This window comes from Otolemur garnettii, unplaced genomic scaffold (assembly GCF_000181295.1).
Source record: "Otolemur garnettii isolate 467f Iridium unplaced genomic scaffold, OtoGar3 scaffold00003, whole genome shotgun sequence".
Lineage (NCBI taxonomy): Eukaryota > Metazoa > Chordata > Mammalia > Primates > Galagidae > Otolemur > Otolemur garnettii.
In genome coordinates, this window is record NW_003852398.1 from 5,810,949 (window position 1) to 5,836,631 (window position 25,683).

A 25,683-nucleotide genomic window follows, 5' to 3' on the forward strand; every position below is an offset into this window, starting at 1 on the left:
AGGAGCCTGTGGATTTAATTCTGTGGATGTAAGGCTAAGCTTTCATGTCTTATCAGAAATAAGAGGCATGATATTTATTATAAACCTGGACCATAAAGACAGAACAGTGAGGTACAAAAACCACTTGCCAGTGGTGATTCAAATTAATAGTCTAGTTGCAGTCTATCACAAACTGTAAAGGCCTTCTTCATGTTCTGGGTTTGGGTTAAGTCACAATCTCAACAGTAATAAAAAGTTTTTGTGGAGGGATGGAAACCTTCTGTTCCTTATCTTCTGAAAATCTGAACTTTAGCACTTAGAACATTTTGGGTAGACCAAGAAGGCAGAGCTACTTTAAGTGTCACATTTTAATAGTAACATTTAGGAGCTTTTCTTTTAAAAAGCAAATGGAGGCAGGACTGGGTGCTGGCGTCACCCACAACTTTTTACTGGGGCTACATGACTCCTTCCAAAGAAATCTCTCTGCAGGCAGTAAATGCAGCTTAATTCTTCTAGACTGAACCACTTCAGATTTATGCCAGTGAAAAGCAAACATTGTTTGTAAGCCATTTAATTGTGTTACTGTCTCTCAACTTTATCAGATGTGGCCGAGCAGAGGCCTGTGCACAGCCCTGTGGGATGCTCTGCAGTGCTCTCAGACTCCTTTTAAACACCCATAGCCCAAAGTCCCTAACGGTGCCTCTTCCAGACTCATGATAAACTGCTCATTTAACAGGTTCCACTGGCATTTGTCTCAATGCAGGATCCATGTTGAAGGCTGTATCTCACAAATTGACAACCTTAATTGTAGAACCATTAACTAGTACACACTTATGCGTAAACCTGGTTTATTGTGTTCTTTGGTTAAATATTATTTCTACATCCTTTCAAAGCATTATGAAAAACAAAGATAATATTCAATAGAAAGACTGAAAACATACTTTTTTTCAGAGCAAAAGACTGAATTTACATTGACTATTATAAATTCTTATAATTAGGTCAGACTTATAAAAAGGTAGGACTTTTGTTGGTGTTTTCTGTTTTGAAAAATACATTCCCCCAGGGTAATGAGCATCACTGTCCTACGACCCAGACCCTCAGGAGTCTCTTGATGAAGGCTGCTGGGCACAACACAATCAGCTCATCATGTCCAGACCACAGGGTTCGGCACTGCCATCACTGCGCAGAGCCTCTGCTACCTCTCTTCGAAATACAGATAGATTCTGGGTGAACCTGTGGAAACAGGAAGAATGGATTTAGGGCAGTAAGAAGGCCAAGTGTGTGTGAACCTTTAGACCAGTGATTTTCTTTCTTTTTTTTTTTTTTTTGAGACAGAGCCTCAAGCTGTCCCCCTGGGTAGAGTGCCATGGCATTACAGCTCACAGTAACTACAACTCCTGGACTCAAGCGAGTCTTCTGCCTCCACCTCCCAAATAGCTGGGACCACAGGTGCCCGCCACAACGCCCGGCAATTTTTTGGTTGCAGCCGTCATTGTTGTTTGGCGGTCTGGGCTGGGGATTCGAACCCGCCACCTTAGGTGTACGTGGCTGGCGCCTTAGCCGGTTGAGCTGTAGGTGCCGAGTCTGACCAGTGATTTTCAACTGGTGTGCTGTGGCACATTGGTGGGCAGTGAAAGGATCTTAGGTGTGCTGAGAAAAATTTAAAGATCTTTAATTAAATTATTTTCAAAACAAGTTCAAAGCACAGTGTTTTTTGTACTCTTTTGCTCTTCTTGATCAATGTAATTTTTCTTCTTCTTCTTTTTTTTTTTTTGTAGAGATACAGTCTCACTTTATCACCCTTGGTAGAGTGCTGTGGCGTCACACAGCTCACAGCAACCTCCAACTCCTGGGCTTAGGCGATTCTCCTTGCCTCAGCCTCCCGAGTAGCTGGCACTACAGACGCCCACCACAACACCCGGCTATTTTTTTGTTGCAGTTTGGCCAAGGCTGGGTTTGAATCCGTCACCCTCGGTATATAGGGCCAGAGCCCTACTGACTGAGCCACAGGCCCTGTCCACTGATCAGCATAATTTATGTGTACCGTAAACATTTAACCATGGGTTCAAGTGTGCTGTGAGATAAAAAATGTTGAAGAACATGGATCTGGATAAGGCCACTGTAGAGTTCAGGACCTAGGAGAACAGCCCCACTTCCCCAATCCTTCCTGCCCATCCCGCCACTCTCCCTACTACACCTTCCTGGGAAAAAATGCTTCTACCAAATTCACTTTGACCATCCTGAGGCACATTTTGTGGTTCTATAATTTACAACATTTTTTAAAAAGTCAAATTACACATAGATGGTAAGAAATTTTCAAAGTTTATATGCTACATACTGGTCTAACTTTACATATAAACTCATTTAATCATCATAAGTCTTCCCTAAGGAGGTAGTATCCTCATTTTACAGATGAGAAAACTGAATTGAGTGGCTGAAAAGAGAAAACATGGGGTTAGACTACTTGGGTTCAAATACTGGGTCTACCACTTATTAGCTAGATAACCTTGGATGAATACTCAGCCTCTTATCTTAGAACCCTAATATTAGTAGCTACCTCAAGGATTGCAGAAAGTGAGAATTTATTGAGTCAATTTCAAACAATGCCTGTAAGCGCATGCAATGCCCAGCATGAGGACAATAGTCCTTGCTGGCTATTACTCTCATTAAACTAGGGGTTTGCTGGACACCATTTCACAGAGCAGCCTTAGGTGAGACAACTTACCCCAAGGCACCTAGGGTTTTCCCATTCATCACATCTCTTTGCTGGCTTCTGTAGTTGCCCCTTTCTGCCTTATAGTGGATCTTGGAGTGAAATGAATAGTCAAGAGACATGTTGGCAGGTGCCATGTGACTTGCTTGGCCTGGTATTACCAAACCCAAGCTGGCAACTCAAGGATACATTGTGGCTACTGATGATCTGCATTTCAAATGGCACAGCATTTGAATACTACTATATTTATAAAAGGATGGTGTGAGAAGTTTTTTCCTGAACACATTGTATTTTTCCATCATTCATCACTGCCTGTCTCCTCTACTACAACAGAAGCTCCACGAGGGCAGGAAGCTTGAGTAGTTTGCCACTAGTGTCCCCAGTGCCTGTACAGAGCAGATTCTCAATCAAGTTTTGTAAACTTCCTTCCTCCCTCTCTGGACTAGAATGTAGTGGTGTATCACAGCTCACTGCAATCTCAAACTCCTGGGCTCAGATGATCCTCCCACCTCAGCCTCCCAAGTAGCTGGGACTATAGGTGTGTGCTACCTGGCTAAATTAAAAAAAATTTATTTTTAGTTCTTTAGATTTCTTTTTTTGTAAAGTTGAAGTCACATTATGTTGCTCAGGCTGGTCTTGAACTCCAGGCCTCAAGTAATTCTTCTACCTCGGCCTCCCAAAGTGCTAGGATCACAGGTGTGAGCCACCATAATCTTTGATCTTTTCAATCACTGTTATTTTTTATCTCTCTCCTGTTGAATCAGAAACTGCTTAAGGCTACATTTTATTAATCTCTGCATCCCTGTCCTGTACCTCTGAGCTTGATGCTTAGAAGGAAGCAAATCCCCAATTATGGTTACTGAATGGAACTGAATTGAGTCTAGGATCATAGGTGTAATAGAAAAGCCATATCAATACATAAACTATGTTAAGTCCAGTTATTTTCAACAAAAGGAATGTCTGCCTCCTCCAGATGCCCTACTGGGAACTGCTCACCTGTCTCTGTTTTTGATGGACAGGTTCTGCTCCACTCCTTCCATTAAGTTCCTGAAACACTGGGCAAGGACCTCCTGCTTGGGGAGAGGTTGGCTGTTTATCAGGCTTGCTCTCAGTTCGCTGAAATACTGTTGGGAAATAGAATAGCTCAGAGGAATTTTTGTACAGGTCCATTTTGAACTTTAAGCCCTTAGAGCAGTGGTTCTCAACCTGTGGGTCGCGACCCACAGGAACTGTATTAAAGGGCCACGGCATTAGGAATCACTGCCTTAGAGAAAACTTAAACAGTAGTCTTGCTCTTAGGTATAAATTCTATCATCTCTTTTCATAAAATCTCTTGCTTAATTGTTCTATTGTCACTGTTTAGGCTGATGGAGCCCTTGAATCCTTTGTAGGGGATTAAATACATGTTTTTTTTAAGTCTTATCTCCACAAATCCCAGAAAGGCTGAAAGAAGAAGGGCTGCCCAGGCTGAAGGGAAGAACTTCACTAAAAATGCCTACCCAGGGAGCAGTTGGGGTGACTGAAGGCAAGACCAAGGGCCTCCCCTCAGGCCTCATCATCTTTCCTGGCTTCAGTGAATCCATCAACTCTAGGCTCTGTTCCAAGTCTCTGCCCTTGTGGGTTATAATGGGTCTGCTCTGCTGAGACGGGATACTACAGGGGCTTGCTCAGTTTGGGGAGAGCTTTCTGGCACTAAGAAAAACATCAGTCACATCTAGGCACAAAAATCTGCACAGGCTCTCTTCTCTGCCGTGGTTTATGGTTTTTATATAAATACAAACTCTGATGCTAAACACAGCTCCTAATCAGTGGAAACAGCCTAATTTCAGTGCAAAGACAACATTTTACCAGTCATGTGTTTATCCTTTCAAGCCCCAAAAGCATGATATTTAATTTCCATCATACATTAAAACAACTCACATCAGAAAACACACATAATTAATATGTAGTCAGACTAATACTTAAATACTATATATCAGAGGCATTATACTTAAACCACAATGTCTTCCTGAACAAGATTGGGAATGCACAAAACTACTTATTTTTCCCTTTTATAATGATGCTGTGACTCACACCAAATAGAAAATTATTAGTTTTTTATCCCAAACCATGAAATATTGCCTCCATCAGTAAAGTATAATATTGTGATGTCATAAGCTTTTTCTAAACACTGAATTTGCCCTTATTCCCTCTCAATCATTTTAAAAGAACTGCTCTCTTTTATAGAGCTTGGATTTAAATCACAATAACACCGAGGGAAGATGAATGACAGTGCTATTGAATGTGGCTAAAATTGGATACTTCAGCACAGGTGAATGATGAGACAGCTCTTCTCTTTTTGATATATTTTCTTCTTCTATTAGTTTCCTTCCAAGGCTGGGATTTTAGTTTGAATTTTAATGCATGCAGCTGCCTCTAATCTCACTGTCTTTTTGCCCAGTACTATCTTATTGTATAGACAATTCATTCTCCCAAGCTGTAACGCACTGTTCCTACTGACTACTGGGGAGACAGGGGTGGAAGAGGAAGGCAGAAAGGCTTGGGAGGCAGCTAGGGGGTGGGGGGAATATAGTTAAGAAATTGGAGATGTGTATTCCCTACATGAAGGGTGCTAGTTCTGTGTCGGAATCCCTGATGGCTGTTGCTGTAACCATCTATGGCAGTGAGGATTTCAGATAGGAAAGAAGCTAAGGGAGGAGGAAAAAGGGTTGTTGCTAAAAATTCCCTGGCAACAAAGGGAGGAGAGAGAGGGTGAGCTTGAAATACTACTGAGCAAACCACTCACCCAATGAGTAGGGCCACCGAGTTTCAGAAGAGCTAGTTTTTTTTTTTTTGGAGACAGAGCCTCAAGCTGTCCCCCTGGATAGAGTGCTGTGGTATCACAGCTCACAGCAACCTCCAACTCCTGGGCTCAAGTGAGTCTCCTGCTTCAGCCTCCCGAGTAGCTGAGACCACAGGCGCCCGCCACAACGCCAGCTATTTTTTGGTTGCAGTTGTCATTGTTGTTTGGCGGGCCTGGGCTGTATTCAAACCCACCACCTTAGGTCTATGTGGCTGGCGCCTTAGCCACTTGAGCCACAGGTGCTGAGCCCAGAAGAGCTAGTTTTGAGGCCTCTGCTTAACTCGAGAAGGATCTGAGACCTTTGGGGAAGGGCCCTCTAGGGGAAGATAGTGTTGCTACAGAGTTCTCAAAGTTGTAGCTCCAACTCTGTTGGCTCTGTCCCTGTTCTCCATCATCACATCTCAGCCTGGTGTATGGCTTCTCTCTCCTCCCAAGGAACCCCCTTCGAAATCATACTCACCTTCTCATTGAGCAGGATGAGCCCCAGGAGAGGCCTGGACACTGACCACTGGTTCCGACAGTCTTCAAAGACAATGGTGTTCATGAGGACAGACATCATCTAGAAGACAGAGTCACATGAAGAATGGGATGCTTTAGCTCAGAGTTCCCTCTAATCCCAGGCCTCTTATGTGCTTACCTGCCATACCTCCATTTTGGGAACAGCCAGGAGGCTTCTTCCTGGACAAATAGGCTAGAATCTGGAAGCTTACAATTCTGCCCATAGGAACTCTTGATAAAGAGTTTTACCACCAAAGAGTGGAAAGCTTTGGTGAGAACCTTCTGGGTGAGCAGAAGTCAGAGGTCACCAGGCCAGGAGGATTAGTCCCTGTCTCTCAACTCTGATGTGCTTTCCTGTATGTTAGGGCACCAGGAAAAGGCCTGACTCATCTCCCTATCTGCTTCTCATTTCACCTAAGAGGTTATGTTACAGAGGGGCTGCAGCTCTCCATGGCCTCTCCCAGAGACTGAGAGTAGAGAATGGAGTACATTCCATGTGACCTTGGAATACCGTGTCTCCTGCTGGCTCAGGCTGTTCAATGTTGCTCATTCATTCTTCATTCACTCACTCATTCATTTGCTCGTGTACATGCTTATCCTCTGTAAGACTCGTAGAGGAGATAAGAGAATACACGTATATACATTTACCACAAATTCTGCCCTTAAGTAGCTTGAAGCCTTCTGGGTAGACCACCCAGAAGATAAGTAACAGGAAATACAGCTAGGAAAGAGCTGTGGGCATGCGGAAGAGGAAAGGAAGCTTCTAGGTCCTTCAGGAGAAGTGAGGGGAAACTCCATAGAAAAAGTAACATTTAAGGAGTTCATCATAAATGCATTGTAAGCAGAGAAAGCAGCAAAAAGGATGGTGGGGATAAAAAGAATGGCAAGAAACTCAGTGTGACAGAAAAGAATAGTCGGGTCAGAAGCGAGACCACAGTGCCAGAGGAATCTAAACTTTATCCTTACAGCTGTGGGGAGCCAGTGATGGGTTTGCAGCTGCGGCAAGACATGCTCAGATTTGTATTTAAGAAAGAGACATGTAGAATGTGTACTGTGCAGGGGAAACCAAAGCAGGGAGGCCAGGAAGTGGCTGTGAAGAAGGTTTCAGACACTTATGTGGAGCTGATGATACAGCTTCTGCTTTTTGGACTCTACCTCCTGCTTATAAACCCTTCAATTCTCATAGCTCCAGATCTCCTTTCCCTAGAGGAGAGCAGGGGAAATGGCAATTATGTGCAAAGGCTACTGCACACACCACCCCTAACTGGGCTTTGGTGACCTAGCTTGTTCAGAACACATTTGGTTTTGTCTTCTAACACTTTTGCATACCGATCTTCCCTGTGATTTCACACGAGTTATTGAACCTCTTTCTGTGTCTCAGTTTCATTAACTATAAAGAGGGAAATAATAATCTAGCACCAGGAAGCTCTGACAATCAATGAGATGGTGTGTATAAAATGTGTTGCACAGAGCAAAACATGTTATAAACATTTAAGGCATGTAATAACAGTAATGAGCTCCTTTGTAGCTCTAAACATCCACCATTCCATGCATCATCATCATCATAACAATTAGGCTGGACGCAAATGACATCTGCCAATTCCATATTTATGGTATGTCCAGTCTCCCTGGAGAAAGGGTAGGTCTTCAGCCTGGCATGTTGAACATCATTTGTTGATCACATGTCTCCATGTGCAATCACCCAAAGTCATAGAGCCACAAATTAAACTGACAAGCAAAACTAACAGATCCACAGAGACAGTCTAAAATATTATGGGCTTCACAATCTGAAGGCAGAATGGATATTTTAATGGAAAAGATTAAAGTCAGAGGCACCAAATTCCTCCAGTAACTGACAAAGCATCTTGAAGTGATGTGCCAATTACTTTATATGGTTCTCCCGTGTATTCATTTGTCTGAATGCATGTATTTATGTCTGTAATAAGGGGATGTTTGAATAAAATACTTTTCTAAAAATAAAGTTGGCTAAAATGGGCATTTATTTTTTACTTTTCTGGAAATATGGAAACTAGTGAGCAAATCTGCTAAAATGGTATTGACATGGCCATCTATTTCTAGAATTTTTAAAAGAAATAATCCTCGAGTAGGGCATGAGGAAGGAGCCCAAGCACTGGGACAAATTCCTTTGGAGGAGGATGCCTTATGTGGAAGAAATACTGGGTGAAATGCTTAGGTACAGAATTCCTTCCCAGGTAATATGAAATCTCTGGAGGGAGGCTCTCTGTGGTTAACGACACAAATAAATGAACAATGAAAGGAGACAGCTCTAGGCAACTCTGCACCATCCCAGCCTGCAAAGAGTCACAGGCACCATCAGTATTTGGTACAGGTAATGCCTGCGGGAGCTAAGGCTCTACTCCTTCAGCTTCCACTAACTTTCATTGCTATAGGGATGGCTGGAAAGGCTATTGCCTATCTGCCCAACCTAGGCTACATTTTCTAAGGCCTTTGTCTAAAACGCGTATGTTATCCATTACATCATCCCAAGCAGCGATTCTGCCAAACCAGGGAAGGGTCCATTTGGGAAAGGAAGTTGTGTGAGCTGGTCCACTTAGGAAAACCACACTCCATGCTGCCTCAGGTACTTCTTCCTTTTCCTTCATCCTTCCCACAGGATGTGGCAGGAGTATGCTAAGAAATTTCTCTCTATGAAGAGAAACCAACATGGTATAGCAGGGATAGGCTTTGGAGCCAGTCAGAACCCAGCCCGAATCTGACCCTGCTACTTAACTTGGGACACTAGGTAGGTATGTCACTTCTCTGAGCCTTTCTTTGTTCACATATAAAATGGAGGACTACAACTCCTTTGAAGGCTGCTGTGAGGAACGACTTCTTTTATTCGTTTTGCACTGTGCTCGCCATATAGTAGGCATTCAATATACCATGTTTTGTCATGTATAATGTGCACTTTTTGGCCCAAATTTCTGAGGGAAAAATAAGGATGCGCATGATACATGGGTAGTACTAATTCTGTAGCTATATAAATGTTTTAAATTCTTTTATTTATGCTTATGTGCTAAAAGTGTAACTCTAGAAAGAAATGATGGTATCTGTATGCAAAATAATACCCTAAAATACAGTAATTGGTTGTGCTGAACTTACAATGAGCTTGCAATAAAAGCATATTTGGCCAACGAAGATTGATGTATTTCTCTTCATATGCTTTAGGTGGGAGCTTAGCAATCTAGCTGCTATCTTTATAAAACTCATTGGAGAATCCCTTGTACCCTGTACCTGTTCTTATGTTTTGTAATTCTTTGTTACATAACATTTCTTATACTATCATGTTAAAAAATAAATGCCAAAATTCCTTTGTAATACAAAAAACAAGTACCTATATATAAACAAATAAAACTTTGAATTGAAAAATTAAACTGAAAGATTTTTTCCTGAAAGTTTGGGCCAAAAACATGGGTGTGCTTTATACACAGGAGTGCACTGTATTGACAGCAAAATACAGTAATGTATTTTCACTGTAACTGTGGCTACCATCCCTGTCCTAACCCAGTGGAATTTCAAATGGCTCCATGAAGTATCCCAATTATCTAACTTTACTGATGACTGCAGTCTCAAACAACGAAAATAGGAAATAGTCCAGAAACTATTCTTATTTGTGGTCTGGCACATATATTACATGCATATGGATTTTGTGTGGATTACGTGCATAAGGATTTTGAATGACAGTGTTTGTGTTCTTATGAAAAACATGTAATTCTAAATAAAACATAAAATGATTCTACAAATATCTCACCTGAAAAGTAAAATAAAGCAATGCTATGTGATCTACATCTTTGTTCATTCCCCAGCTCCTCTTCTATTTTTTCTACCCTAAAATGGGATAAAAAGTACAAGCACAAAGCAAAGTAGACTTTCCAACCCAAATATGCTAGGTCACATTCTTCTCTACAGCAAGGGGGTATCTAAATTGCTCACTTCAGATCCTTCCTGTTTTATCCCTGCTAAAGTAGAATAAACACTGATGAATGCCATCATTGACATTATGTTGAATGCTTTATTCCAAACAGTGAGTCTATTTTTTCTAAGGAAGCTGCAAGATCGGTGAGTCTAATAGTTGGATAGAGAAGGGTGGTTGGAGAAATACGAGTAGGGGCTGAGGAATGGAGAAAGCCAGCATGAACGAGTACAGGGTACTCATGCAACAGAGCTGGGGTGGGAAGACTAGTCTTCAAACTCCTGTGTTGCTGGGACTATATGTCACTTTTTCCTCTTTGACATACATTAGAGGTTTTGGAAATAGCTACTAAAAGAATGAATACATACATAAGTGAATAAATGAATGAAAAGAAAAGAAAGCACTATCAAAAACTAAAGTGTAAAGAACTAAAGAGCTGAAAGGGCACTGCACAGAAAACAGAGAAATTCTTATTCCAATCTATGGTTAAAACTTGAAATGGTTAAGTATCTTAATTTAATGCATTGTCCAAGGATCTTGATTTTGTGTGCAGAGCCTATAAACTTTTTATACCACTGCTGTCCCCCAGTTAGCTCCAGAGAGAGCCCTTGTAGAGGTTCTCAGGTTACAAAGGCTGAAGGCTGAGGCACCGTATTTTCTTATTAATCTTTTTTTTGGGGGGGGCTGGGGCTGGGTTTGAATCCGCCACCTCCAGCATATAGGGCCAGTGCCCTACCCTTTTGAGCCACAGGCGCCACCCCTAGACACCATATTTTCTAATGACAAGTACCTCCAACTAGGAGTAAGCTGTGCCTAATGAGTTTTCTCACTGCCCAGTGACGACAGTAGCTATCATTTATGGAGAGTCTTTTGGGTGGGCAGCACTCTGCTAGGCACTTGCACATTCTATCTCTAATCCTCAAATAAGCCTGAGAAATACATACTATCCCTATGCTATAGATCAAGGCAGTGGTTATCAACTTTCCTAATGCTGTGGCCCTTTTAATACAGTTCCTGTGGGTCTGGACCCAAAGGCTGAGAACCGCTGGATTAAGGATTTGAGGTCCCGAGTGTATACTAACCTGCTCAAGGTGTTATAGCTACCAGGATGGGATATGTGCATAGGTCTTCCTGAGTTCATCACACTAACCTGCTATCTGCCACCCTCTCACTGTGAGGGAGGGTCAAGACCCCTGGCAGTGGTGACTGAGGAGTATGACTGGCTCCTATTGTAAGGCTTCTGGAGGACTGAGGGTGTAAGAGGTAAAGCTCATTTCTATGTGTGGCTAATTCTTCCACCTTCAGTGGACTTCCTGGATGTGTAGCCCATGTGTACCTTGTCTGTTCAGACCCTATGCTACTTGCTAATGAGTCAGGCAGTGGCTGAAATTCCTGTGATTAGAATCCAAGGCAGTGGTTCGTGGAGTGTTCTCAGTAGACCTTCCTGCCTCCCACCTGAAGCTTTTATAAATTTGGGTAATGTATTTTCAGACTCTCAAGATGAACAACAGCAGACTTAATTAATAAACTGTCTCTGGAAAATGGTCCATTGAACATTTTTATAAAAATAATGGTTTCCCTCCTGCCAAGAGTACTGCATGCATAGCAATTTAAATTAACATCATAGAAAACATTAGAAAACTAAGCAAATTTCCTCTGAGTTATACTACTTCCTACAAAATGAACACTTTGTTAATGTTCAAGTACGATGCATAATATAACTGAAAAATATTCCATGAAGTTCTAAGAAGTAGGAGAAAAAATTCAAACTATGCCCCCCTGTGCCCCATTTGTATCATATAAAGCTGAGTCTAAAGTGGTAAGAACCCTGGATCTTCTCATCACAAATATATTGAGGGATCAAATCCTCAATATATTTAGGGAACTTCCGCTTTTCCTTCTCTATCCCAGCCTCATTTCTCAGGGTTGCATGATGTTCTAGTTATTTCTCAACTTTGCTGTCTGCAGATCAGAGAAATGGAAAATGGGAATAGGGCAAGAGTAATCTGTCTTGTCTAAAGCAAGGCCTGAGAAGGAGGCTTTGGTTTAGACAAAGGGAGGACTAAAAAGACAGACCAAAGAAAAGTTGCGAGATCAAAGACAAAGCATCCCTGTGCCTAGTCCTGGATAGGAGTTGGGGTGGAGCACAATGAAAGGATGATTAGGGCTGTGATCAAGAGAGTATGTACTCCAGAATGGGGTGCCTTAAACTGTTAATCTTAATTTGTTAATGTGTTTTCCCTAATGGGTAAAGGGACAGAAGATACAATTATTTGTGTTTTCCCTAATGGGTAAAGGGACAGAAGATATATCGTCCTTGATTCTGATGCAATGAGTTGGTGACATTTTAGGAATAACCAGTAATAAATGCACTGAACTCTCAGGAGTTGCTTCTGAGTCTCAGGAGTCCTTTGGCTTTCAGAAAGCCATAAGGAGAGAAAGGGGAATGCTGGCCCCAACAGAAACAAAATTAAAAAATATGACTGCTAGATAGTGTATCAGGATTTGAAAAAGTAGAGAAACCTTCTACCCATCTCCAGAGCAATTTCACCTAAGCCCCACGTTCACACCAAATTGTAAATGCTGCCAAAGGAGGAAAAGCTTCCAGATTTTCAGTACTTGTGGAAGTAAGGGAGTTTCTGTGATTACCAAGTACTGTTCCTAAGGCCACGTGTACAGCAGATATTGAAATACGATGCTGCTCAAATTAGATACCAGCCATCTTTAGGGAAAAAGAATCAATTTCTCTCTTTGTCTGCTGTCTACCTATGATATGTTAGTAGAATGATATGAAAAATGAACAGAATGGACAAGCAGGCAAATATTTAGTTATATTTTCCTGCCTGAATTAACTAAGCTGTACCATCTAAATTACATTAAATTTTTAAATATCTGTCCATATTAAGCACATTACTAAATGCTTATAGTGTTTTACAGCCTCAAAATAGAAGTATTTCACATTTTAAATGAAAAAAAGTCAAACGAAATGGAAGATGAAGTGAGTCTCTCTTTTAAAGAAACAAGATTGCAATCAATTATGGGTTACTCACATTCATTCTCCTCTGGAATTACTGTGGAGCCCTGCCTAGTTGGCCTCGTACAATGCTAGCCTTGCTCTTAAAAACAAAAACAAACCAAAAAACCCTTCTTACCTCAACGGCACTTTAGAATTAGTAGAGTCAGGTGGCTTTGGTCATATATTATACTGCATGCTTCCACATCTAAATTAACAGTACCCTCTCCTTTGCCGCCTCCCTCCTTACAGAAAACATTAAGAGATGCTTTGCTCCAAGTGATAGATTGCCTCAAATATTTAAAAACTCTTCCAACCATTGTACAATCTAAGGAAAAACAAAACCTAGTTTTGTTATTGTTTCAATTTTCTCCATTATAAACATTACCCCTAGTTCTCAAAACATCCATTTTAATCATAGCTTATTGAACAAAGAATTACCTGCCAGTCTCCTATTTGTAAGAAAGAAGATAAAGTTAGAACGAAACTTCAGGATTAATTAATTGAGAGTACTGCATGTATTGTGTCTACTCTGAATGTTATAGCACACATCACAATGAAAACAGTTTTATTTTCCATGGTTGAAATAAATTATAATAAATAATTCATTTCAATGGCAGAGATGTACTGGAGAGCAACAGCAACAAAATTGACTACACTACTCTGTGAGTCTCATTCCTGAATCTTCATTATCCATTTGAAACTTTTTACGAGTAGTAAATCATATTTCAAGTGGCTGCAGATCTCATAAAGCAGCTTGCTGCATTAAAATAAAACCAGAAAACCTGGGGCACTGGAAAGCTGCAGGGTTTGCTACTCAGCACTATTTGGGAAATTCTCACTCTTATCTTGCCAACATCAAATAGAACACTTTTCAATTTGATGTAAAAATTAAGTATTACTTGTCAAACACACCACTTAAATTTCTTTTGGTTAGGGATATTGGGAAAAATCTGGACACTGAAGAGTACTTTTCAACTCTAAAGCCATTCCCAGCCCCTAATTTTCATTTAAGAGCCACTTATTTCTAGTTCATGGTACTACCTGAATGAAAGCCACACAGTCAGATTCTAGAACCTCTAATGGCCCATCCTAGCCTCTGAGGTCCTCAGACCAGCAAATCTGTGTGCAAGCTTAAGAGAGATTAATAAAGGCACATATGCCATGATTCTGTCACATCTTAGATAGGTGACAACATTTAAGTTGAATCTTAAAAGATGCAGATAGCATCACCCAGGAAGAAAAATATATTACAAAGAGGAAATAAAGTGAGAGAAAGGTCTTGGCATGTTTGAGAACAAACAGCCCCTGACCAGGAAGCTTGTGAAAAAGACTTTCGAGTGGCACGGAGTAAAGCTGAAGGTGAGAACTGGACAACTGGGCTGGGTCTAGGCTGAGAAAGGCCTATTATGCCACACTAAATATAGAAATGAGTTTGGGCTAGTACATAAAGGCAGGCTTCAAAGAATTTTTAAGGAGGAAGTGACATGATGAGGTCTGGCATTAAAAACAATCGGTTAGGTTCTGGAGCATGGCAATTATGGATAAAAACTGGAGGCAAGAGAACCAGATACTATTGCAAATGTTCAAAATGTTAAGGGCCTCACATGGCTGTGGTGGTAGAGAGAGAAGTGATCAGAATCTTTGACTGCCTGCCCTATTTTCTTCTTCATTAATGAAATTAAAAAAAAAAAACATTATCTTAAAAAGATACTGAAACTGCAGATAAATGTAAAGTTTTAAGAACATGGGCTCACATAATGCAAGGATACATTTCAAAACAACTAAGGGTATATTATAAATGTCTTATCAAAAAAATAAGTAAGTAGGGCAGCGCTTGTGGCTCAAGGAGTAGGGCGCCGGTCCCATATACTGGAGGTGGTGGGTTCAAACCTGGCCCCAGCCAAAAACTGCAACAACAACAACAAAACTAAGTCAGTGAGGTGATGGTTATGTTAATTAGTTTGATTTAAGCATTCTACATTGTATATCAAATTATCACACTGTACCCCATAAATGTATACAGTAATGATGTAATAAAAATTAAGTTAAAAGAAAAAGAACATGGCATCAAATTCAAGACTTCTGGGGGAGAAGGAAGGATGCCAGACTGCCCAGAGATGTTACTTATAGTAGAGAGGTGACAGCTATTTATGAGGCGCTAACAACAATACAAAGAATTAACTTTGAGGGTGAGTAGCAATGAAATAATTCTAACCAGTGTGTATACACATGACAGAGCTGACTATAAGCACATGTTTATATTAAATGTTTAGTGATAAACTCTAACTGAGGCCAAAGTCAAGGAAAGGCATGGGGAACAACATGCTACTTTATTGAATAGTCATCACAACATTTCCCAATGATATCATATTTCACAAAGAACAACACAGGCATAATGGCACAAGGGTATTTTATGCAGTCATCAAAGCAGAGTGCAATGAATATTGTATTTTGTAATAAATATATTATCCCTGTAGTAGGATGTTCAAAGTTGCACAGCCTCTCATCCGTCACTACATTCTCTCTCATTTCCTAAAGCATTTTGGTTAGATGTACTTAAAAATCTTCATAACCAGAGAAGGATTATTTTATTTATCACTTCAGCATGTTTTTATATGGGGAAAAAAGTATTTTTGTGAACAATTCACAGGGTCCCTTAGAAGTATTTTCCAGTAAGATTAGTCTAGAGTTTATGTTTAAACCACAGAGGATGGCATGCTGCCTTTAAGACTTTTTATTCGTAGTTGTCTAAATGGCATAGAAAGTGCTGGCTGAAAGGTGGGGGAGATGACTCAAAATTGCTACTAAGATTTAGAGGCTCTTTTCTCCTAATACTTACATAGGAGTCGCAAGAAATGATTGAGACTAAGGGTTGGGAGTAGAACCTTGTTCTTCAATTAATTCTAACATTTACTGACCACCTAGTTTGGGCAAGGCTCTTTGAGAAACCCTGGGAACATACAGAGGAAGAAGCCCTAACCCCAGTCCTCAAACAGCTAACAGTCTGGAGGGAAAGGAGATACACAGTATATGAACAATGAGAGTACACTCTTCTGAGTGCCATAAACAGAAGCCTGCACAGGAGCTGTTTTTTTGTTTTTTTTTTTTTGAGACAGAGTCCCCTTGGTAGAGTTCCATGACATCACAGCTCACAGCAACCTCAAACTCTTGGGTTCAAGTGATTTTCTTGCCTCAGCCTCCCAAGTAGCTGGGACTACAGGTGCCTGCCACAATGCCAGGCTATTTTTTTGTTGTAATTGTCATTGTTGTTTGGCAGGCCCAGGCCGTGTTTGAACCCGCCAGCCCTGGTGAATGTGACTATTACCCTAACTGCTGAGCTACAGGCACCAAGCCTGCACAGGAGGGTTTGAGGGACCAGGAGTGACTGATTAACCCTGCCTGCAGGTGAGGGCCAGAGGTGACATTTGGCTCTGTTGTAGAGAATTAGCGAAGTTTGACAGGTAGTCAGGCAGGAGGAAGGGCAGGCAGGTGTGAAGGTCTGGAGAAGTGTTTGGGTTGGCGGAACTGAATGAGCACTTCTGGGGAAGTAGAGAGGATGTGCTGATAGCAGATGAGGGTGATTAGGTAGGAAGGGGCCCGCTTTTGTGACAGGCCTACTAATACATGCTGGAGATCATAGATTTTATTCTTTGTTTTTTGAGACAGAGCCTCAAGCTGTCCCCCTGGGTAGAGTGCCGTGGCATTACAGCTCACAGCAACCTCCAACTCCTGGGCTCAAGTGAGTCTCCTGCCTCAGCCTCCTAAGTAGCTGGGACCACAGGTGCCCGCCACAACACCCGGCTGTTTTTTGGTTGCAGCCGTCATTGTTGTTTGGTAGGCCTGGGCTGGATTCAAACCCACCACCTTAGGTGTATGCGGCTGGTGCCTTAGCCACTTGAGCCATAGGCGCCCAGCCCATAGATTTTATTCCATAGAAGATGGGGTATCATTAAAACTGAATGAACCTTTCTGACAGTGATGTGGTACCAAATTGCTGGTTTAACCATTTTCCACAAGATACAACCAACTAGCTCTGGGCTATCTAATTTCTCCCAAGAAGATGTAGCTTTCTTCCTGTTCTAGGATTGAGAGGCCACAGATACAAAAGGTGACCTTCTTGGCTCCTGTGCTTCAGTCAGGAGGATGCTTCTCGGCTCCCGTCTTGCTGGCTCTGTTGCCAACACTCTGAGAAATGGCACTGACATTACTTCCCTTGGCCCACGGCACATAACTTAATAGTGTACCCTGTCAGGAATAGTTCTCTTTGTCAGGAAGCTTTTTATTGATGTTCAACCTTCATTTTCCCTTTCTTAATATTATTCCATTATGCCAATACTCTATTGTGCCATGCTAAGTAATTCCCTTTCCTCCTTGGCATTTACATCTTCCAAGTATTTATAGACTTATCAAATGCCCCATTTAGTTGTCACTTAGGCAAGCTATACATATTTAGCTTCTTTAATCTGGCCCCATATGCCAGCCCTTCCATTCTCCTAAATCACTTGAGTTACTTTCCTCTAGATTTCTGTCAATTTGTTTCCAGCCTCTCTGTAATGCAGGGGGCTCAGGAAGAAGATGAGGTTGTGCATGGAGGGCTTATTCCCTCTGTGGGGTACGAGTACACAATGGCCTAGGGTGGAACTTCTGCCTTTAGTGCAGTCATCAAAACAAAGGAGGCCTCTGGAAGAACTACGAATCCCTTGTGTTAGCCACAAGGTTTTTCACCTGTGTTTGTTTCTAGCTCTTCTTACACACTAGGTACACACATGTAGCACATGCTTCATACTTACTGAATACCTCCCATGTACCTGGTACTGTGCTAGAGACTATTCCTTCCTTCTTGTCCCCTCCATCTTCATTTTTCACACTTATTCGCTACTCAAAGTATTTCTGACCTACTATGTATCAAGCACTATACCAATTCTATTGGTACAGAATTGAATAAAATGTGTTCTCTGTGGCCTTATCAAGCTCATGTAGCCTAAGTATTTATTAATCTCTTATTGTCTACCCATCAAGTAGTTTCCTGTAAATCTGAAGGGTTTCAGAGCAATCTCTAAATGCACTTATCTAATTGATGATTTTTGCTCCATGACCTGAGTAGAACTAGCTTGTCCCATCGAAAATAAGATGTCACATTAAGTATGGGCCTTAACACAGAGCTCTTCCTACTCTTGCAGGTGGCTTGTCTTGAGCTTAAGAGATTTCTCTTCAGGCTTTGCACTTTTTAAAAAAATTTCAGATTATCGAAGTATAAATGATTAAGTTATAATATTGTGTTTGTTAGCTCAGGTCCCAGATGTAGTTGTGCCCCTCACCCAGGAGGTGTGGTATATACCCTTAAATTTTCCCCTTAGGTGGGAGCACACCAATCCTCCCCCCAACTTGACTTAAATTGAGTTTTTCTCTTGTGTGGGCCTGTATTATTCATCTACTGGCTTCATATTAGTACTGAGTACATCGGATACTTGCTTGTCCATTCTTGTGATACTTTACTAAAGAGAATGTTCTCCAACTCTATCCAAGTTAATACAAAAGATGTAAAGTTTCCGTCCATTTATAGCTGAACAGTATTTCATGGTATACACATGCTATAGTTTATTAATCCATTCATAGGTTGATGTGTACTTGTGTTGATTCTGCATCTTGGTGTTTGTGAACTGTGCTGCAGTAAACAATCTAGTGCAAATATTCTTATGATAAAATGTTTTTTATCCTTCTGGGTAGTTTGCATGTTCTATCCCTGTCCTTCTTTGTAGTCTTTGTATGTGAATGTTTTTCTTTTCCACAGTACCAGTGTTCCAGATAATGGAGTACACTGAGGGAGTGTAATAGGATGGTAGAGAACCTTAGACCGTGAGTCTTAACTAAAGTCTTGGAGAGGCTGGGCATAAAACTACAAGAGGGAGTTGTTCTGATCCTGGTAAGCTATAGAGCAGTGGTTCTCAACCTTCCAATGTTGCGACCCTTTAATACAGTTCCTCATGTTGTGGTGACCTCCAACCACAAAATTATTTTCGTTGCAACTTCATAACTAATTTTCCTACCACTGGGAATCATAATGTAATCATTTGATATGCAGGATGCATTTAGGTGAACCCTGTGAAAGGGTTGTTTGACCCCACAGGTTGAGAACCACTGCTATAGAGTTTTGATTTAAGTAAGCTACTGAATTCTCCTGGTTGAGGTGGATGATGACTTCAAAGAGGTGAAGTAACTATTCTAAAAACACATAGGAAGTAACGTAACTGGTATTCAAAGGCAGGTATGTGGACTACAAACCTTGCTTGCTCTGATTGTTATAAAATAGGATAGAAAATTTGCAATCTGGGCTAGGTACTGTGGCTCATACATATAATCCTAGCACTTTGGGAGGCTGAGGTAGGAAGACTGATTGCGTGTGAGACCAGCCTGAGAGCGAGACCCTGTCTCTACAAAAAATAGGAAAAAAAAATTAGCCAGGCACAGTAGTGCATGCCTGTAGTACTAGCTACTTGGGAAGCTGAGGCAGGAGGATGGTTTGAGTCTAGGAGTTTCATTTTTCAGTGAGCTATGATGATGCCACTACATTTTAGGCAGGGCAACAGAGCGAGACTATATTTCAAAAAATCCCCAAATTGCAATTGGACAACTTTGAAAGGAGGATGGAAGTTCAGTAGTATAAAAGCACTCCCTCCCTTCTTCTAAGAATGACAAGGGTCACAGAATTAATAAATGTTCTTCTGGGTTGCAAAGCATAAAAGGCAGCATTAATTCATGAAAGATCAGAGAATGAAGGAAACTTTCTACTTTTTTCTTCAGACAGTGATCAGATTATAAATAAACAAGTATCCTTCTTCAGCATACAGCTCTATCAATGGATTCTGCTAGTTAAACTGTCAGAGGAAAGAGAGAAATGATTATCAGGGTTGAATTCACATTTCCAACATACTATATTTTGGGAATCACGAAATTACTCTGCAAGTAAGTGAAAAACCAGTAACAAATGTAAAATGCCATCATAAAGCCAACCTTCACTTTACACTGTGCCATTCTTTTAAGAAACTCAAAGAGCTTGTCATACTATTCACCATGCCACTCAGAAAAATAATGGCAGGAGAAAACTTATAGACAGGGATGAAGAGGTAATAAGAAATGCTAGGAAGGAAGAGTGGGTTAAAGTGCTGGGAAGTGTGATTTCTCGAAAACTGTGTGAGACACAGAGAGTAAGAAGCCTTAGTTACAACCAGTGCGTGTCTTTGGGCAAGTTACTTCTCATCTCCCTGAATCTTTGCATAGTTCTCTCATATAGTTACTATGGGATTCAATTTGTTGATGTTTAATTCCTTCTGGGAGAACTAGATATCCACATGTAAAAGACCGAAACTGGACCCACACCTTTCTCCACTCACAAAAATTGATTCAAGATAGATAAAGGACTTAAATTTAAGGCATGACACAATACAAATCCTCAAATAAATCAGATGAAAAACACTGGAAGACATCGGCCTGGGGAAAGACTTCATGAAGAAGACTTCTGTGGCAACTGCAACAGCAACAAAAATAAACAAATGGGACTTAATTGAACTGAAAAGCTTCTGTACAGCTAAGGAGACAACAACCAAAGCAGACAGACAACCTACACAATGGGAAAGGGTATTTGTATATTTTGAATCAGACCAAAGCTTGATAACTAGGATCTATAGAGAACTCAAATTAATCCACATGAAAAAAGCCAACAATCCCATATATCAATGGGTGAGAGACATGAATAGAATCTTCTCTAAAGAAGACAGATGAATGGTTAGCAAACATATGAAAAAATGCTCATTATCTCTAATTATTAGAGAAATGCAAATCAAAACCACCCTGAGATACCATTTAACCCCAGCAAGAATGACCCACATCACAAAATCTCAAAACTGCAGATGCTGGTGTGAATGTGGAGAGACGGGAACACTTTTACATTCCTGGTGGGACTGCAAACTAATACAACCTTTTTGGAAAGAAGTATGGAGAACCCTGAAAGAACTCAAGCTAGACCTCCCATTTGATCCTATAATCCCATTACCAGGCATCTACTCAGAAGGAAAAAACTCCTTTTATCATAAGGACACTTGCACTAGACTGTTTATTGCAGCTCAATTTACAATCACCAAAATGTGGAAACAGCCTAAATGCCCACCAACCCAGGAATGGATTAACAAGCTGTGGTATATATACACCATGGAATACTATTCAGCCATTAAAAAAATGGAGACTTTATAGCCTGCATGGAAGTGGAACACATTATTCTTAGTATAGCATCACAAGAATGGAGAAGCATGAATCCTATGTACTCAATTTTGTTATGCAGACAATTAATGCCACAGTGGGGGTAAGGGAAGGGGAGAAAAGAGAGAGAAAGGAGGGAAGGTGGGGAAAAGGAAGAGCAGAGAGAGGGAAGGGGGTGGGGTCTTGGTGTGTGCCACACCTTTTGAGGGCAAGACACGATTGTAAGAGGGACTTTACCTAACAAATGCAATCAATGTAACCTGGTTTCTTGTACCCTTAATGAACCCCTAACAACAACAATAATAATAATAATAATAAATCTATGTTGGCCTTATTTAGCCAATAAACTTGTAAGAATTAGAAGAGACATTACATAATAGAAATTATGTAAATTTTGAATATATCTCCAAAAAACATATATTGGAAATTTAATCCCCAATGCAACAGTATTAGAACCTTTTAGAAGTGGTTAGGCCATGAGGGCTCTCCCCTTATGAATGGATTGTCATGAATATACTAATGGATTAGTTGTAGGTTCCTTATCAAGGAAAAGATAAGTACCCCTCTGGCATTTTTCTTGCTCTCTTTTGCCCTTCTACCTTCCTTCATGAGAAGATATAGCAAGAAGGACCTTGCCAGATGCAGCCCCTTAATCTTGGACTTCTTGGCCTTCAGAACTGTGAGCCAAATCAATTTCTGTTCATTATGAATTATTCTGCATTCACATGAGGTTTATTTTTGTTCTACCATTGCAAGACAATGCCTGGAGCATGCAGGAGAATGAGAAAAAAGTCAGTGTGGGGCCAAGAATAAAAGATCCATACCACAACATGCTCCCACCTAGTCCAGTGAGAGTTTGTGATTTTGAGAATGCTTATCATGGAAAGAACACATACACACAAAAGGCAACACACATGGACAGGACCTCAGTAATCTGGCTGAAGTCACAGCCTTCAAAATCAAGTTACCTTATAAAGGGAAGTCTCGGGCTTGGAACCTCCTAAAGAGGATACTTTTCACATTCATAAGTATGAACAGCAGGGATATTTTCCCCTCAAGGACAAAAAAATGACTTACATATGCATATCGTTTTTCAAAGTGAAGGCTAATTTTGTCTATTTATGGAATATCTTCTTTGTGTTAGGTGAGTCTATATTCATTGGTTCCTTTTTGTCCTCACAACTCCTTTGGGTCAAGATTCTTTTGGTTGTCAAAACAGAGATCAAATCAGATAAAAGCTAGCTCTAAAAGGGGTAGTGAAGACCCCTTGATTAGGCAGTGCAATCACACCTCTCAAGGGCTTAGAACCATAGACAAAGTGGCTGGCAGGATCTTTCTCAGTCTGTCTTTCTCCTTAGTGCTGGTTGGTCTCTCATTTGAGGTCCTCAGCATTTCTGATTTTTTTCTCTCCCCAAATACTGGCTACTCTTCTGAGAATATGGAAAAGAATGGCTGCTGCATGAGTCTTGAGTTTTCAAGTAGGTAAGAAGTAGAGGCTGATTAGTATCTTTTAATTCATAGATTCTAAATCTAGAGAGGAAGACTCTGAGCCAGCTTGGGTCAGGTGGCTACCTAATGTCTAATTAGTTCTCAAATAAAAAAGTCTTAGGCTCAATCAAGGATTTACGAATTAACAAATGTTGTAGCCTCCTGCTACTCTTCTATCTCCACCAATCCTGTTTCTAGGCCATTTAGTAGAATTGTATAGAGGTTAAGAGCAAAGGTTTTGCTACTTATTAGCTATATGACATTGGGTGAGTTATCTAACTTGTTAGAGCTGCAATCACAATATTTTAATTATAAAATAAGAGATACAAACACCTACCTCACAGAGCTGTGAGACTTAACTAGAAGAGTGTGTAAAGCAGTCAGCACACAGCCTAGAATGCGATAATTCTACTTCTTTTTCATCATGATCATTCATCATTAAAATTCCCTATTTGACACTGAGGTTCTCTTCTACCTCTTAGGTGCCAGTAACCCCACAGGAAATAAGGTTTCTGTTAAAGGTGAAGGAAAAGTCTAGAGAAGGAACTCTGTGAAGTCCTTCCACTTTGGAGTGGTAGGGTAAGGATGCACTCCTGATCCAATCTTTTCTAATCAAAGTAGCCAGTCTTTTTGATACTCAAACAAATTTCGGATCTCTCTGGTAAGTCTTGGGATAGCTTGTGTGTGATGTGGGAAGACAATCTTAGGCATCGCCTTCTTTTTTTTTTTTTTTTGAGACAGAGTCTCACTGTGTTGCCCTCGGTAGGATGACATCACAGCTCACAGCAACCTCCAACTCTTGGGTTTAAGCAATTCTCTTGCCTTTAGCCTCCCAAGTAGCTGGGACTACAGGTACCCGGCTATTTTTTGTTGCAGTTGTTTAGTTGGCCCAGGCTGGGTTCGAACCCGCCACCTTTGGTGTATGTGGCTGGTGGCGTAACCACTGTGCTACGGGTGCTGAGCCAGCATCACCTTCTTATGTTAAAGAAACACTGCTAAAGGAGAAAGACTGCACTTGCATCAAAACTTGGGAGTGCATATGAAATCCCAAATAATTTCTGTTTGTGAACTATGGATGAACATTACTATCTGGTTATATCAGCATAAAGACATAGATGTCCTCTGCAATGCTTTTTAAATTTCTTTTTCTTGTTTTGTTTTGTTTTCAGACAGGTCTCACTCTGTTGCCCAGGATTGGGAGCAGTGGTGGCATTGAGCTCACTGAAACCTTAAGCGGGATCCTCCTGCCTCAGCTTTGCAAGTAGCTGGGATGATGGGCATTGAGTCACCATACCCAGCTAATTTTTCTATTATTGTGGAGATGAGGTCTTGATATGTTGCTTAGTCTAGTCTTTTTTCTTTTTTATGTCACCCTGGGTAGAATGCCATGGCATCACAGCTCACAGCAACCTCCAGCTCTTGGGCTTAGGTGATTCTTTTGCCTCAGCCTCCCAAGTAGCTGGGACTACAGGCGCCTGACACAACGCTTGGCTATTTTTTTTGTTGCAGTTGTCACTGTTGTTTGGCAGGCCTGGGCTGGATTTGAACCTGCCAACTCCGGTGTATGTGGCTGGGGCCCTAGCCACTGAGCTACAGGTGCCGAGCCTGCTTAGGCTAGTCTTGGGTGTGTTATCCCAAGCACTAGGATAGGCTAGTCTGGGTGAGTTAGGCCAGGCTAGTCTAGTACCGCTTAGGCTAGTCTTGGGTGAGTTATCCCAAGCACTAGGATTGAGTAACTCTGGTCTCAAGCAATCCTTTGTCTTGGCCTCCCAAAATGTAAGAATTATAGCATGACCCATTGAACCAGCCTGCAGTGCTTTCTTTTTCGGAGAATTTTTAAGAAAAAAAAGACAAAAAACCCAAAAATCACTGAGAATCAATAGACAAAACCATTCTTTTTTCACACAGATTGTTAAAAACTTTCCCAGAGTTGGTGTCAGCATTTAATTTACAGGTTATACATTTTCCTGGTAGAGGTTTTAAAAAGGGATACATGTAGTGAATTCTTTTTATTCTTAATTTTTACAATGACAGCCAATTATGCCAATCACCATTAATGAAGAGGCTAAAAACCATCTTGCTTGCCATTTGCCATACTGGGTGAAAGCATGTCTAATTATTACGGACTAAACCCATGTAAAGCTGTGCTTTTTTTTTTCCGTATGAAATATTCTCTATCTGCTTTTTGTGAGTGTAAAGGAAAAGGTATAGCAGTTGTTCATTTTTTATAATACCTTTCTTGTTTTGAGAACATTTGTTGCAGACCAATAGCAAAACTGATTGTACTAAACTGTAGATTGAAGAATGATGACAGATTATTGCTACTTTAATTCATAAGGAAAACAATTTGGAGCTCCTGGGAAAGCAAATCAATCCACTGGCACCCAATGACTTCAGGCTAAGTCACACACTATATCATAATTTTTAGTTTAAACATGGAGGCTGGTGGACATGTGGCTTATTTATTCCAAATTCTTCTTTATGAAGAGCTGGCTTTTTTTCCTTTTAGCTCCTTGGAAAACATTATAATTCCTCTATTCTATAAACATACAAATATAATTGCAAAATGACATCATTCTGTTTTCATTTAATTACCCCTGAAATGCTTTCTATTTAATATTCATTACTCAAAAGCTAATTTAAAAGAGAAAGAGATGCGACTTATTCAAAAAGATGTACTGTCATTCACAGCAATAGTTATCTAATATACGGAAGTTAATAAAGCAGATTAATCTACAAGTCCCTTTAAGCCATTCTTGAGTTTTGAACAACTGCCTCTTTGACCTTTCACCTTCACGCTGTGCACCAGTAGCAGGTGCCAGCTGTACAGAAATTATGGTTGCTGTGTTTGGACGCAAAATCTTTTCTTACTTTGCTTCTGACCAGCAGCTGACCCTGTAGGAGTGATTGTTTCTGGTGCCGGCCTAAAGGCTACATAAACCAGTAGCAGATAAACAAAA

At 40.7% G+C, this 25,683-nt stretch overlaps 1 protein-coding gene across 1 annotated transcript in view; it reads right to left on the bottom strand.

The window, feature by feature from the left end:
* Positions 1-1,115: 1,115 nt before the first annotated feature.
* The window catches only part of RANBP17 (RAN binding protein 17), a 417,598-nt gene continuing 393,030 nt past the window's right edge, over positions 1,116-25,683 (bottom strand). The window contains exons 25-27 of the mRNA XM_012806634.1: positions 5,995-6,093; positions 3,689-3,816; positions 1,116-1,212 (exon numbers count right to left, since the gene is read on the bottom strand). Coding sequence (XP_012662088.1) covers positions 1,116-1,212; positions 3,689-3,816; positions 5,995-6,093 — 324 coding nt within the window. The remainder of the gene's footprint in view (positions 1,213-3,688; positions 3,817-5,994; positions 6,094-25,683) is intronic.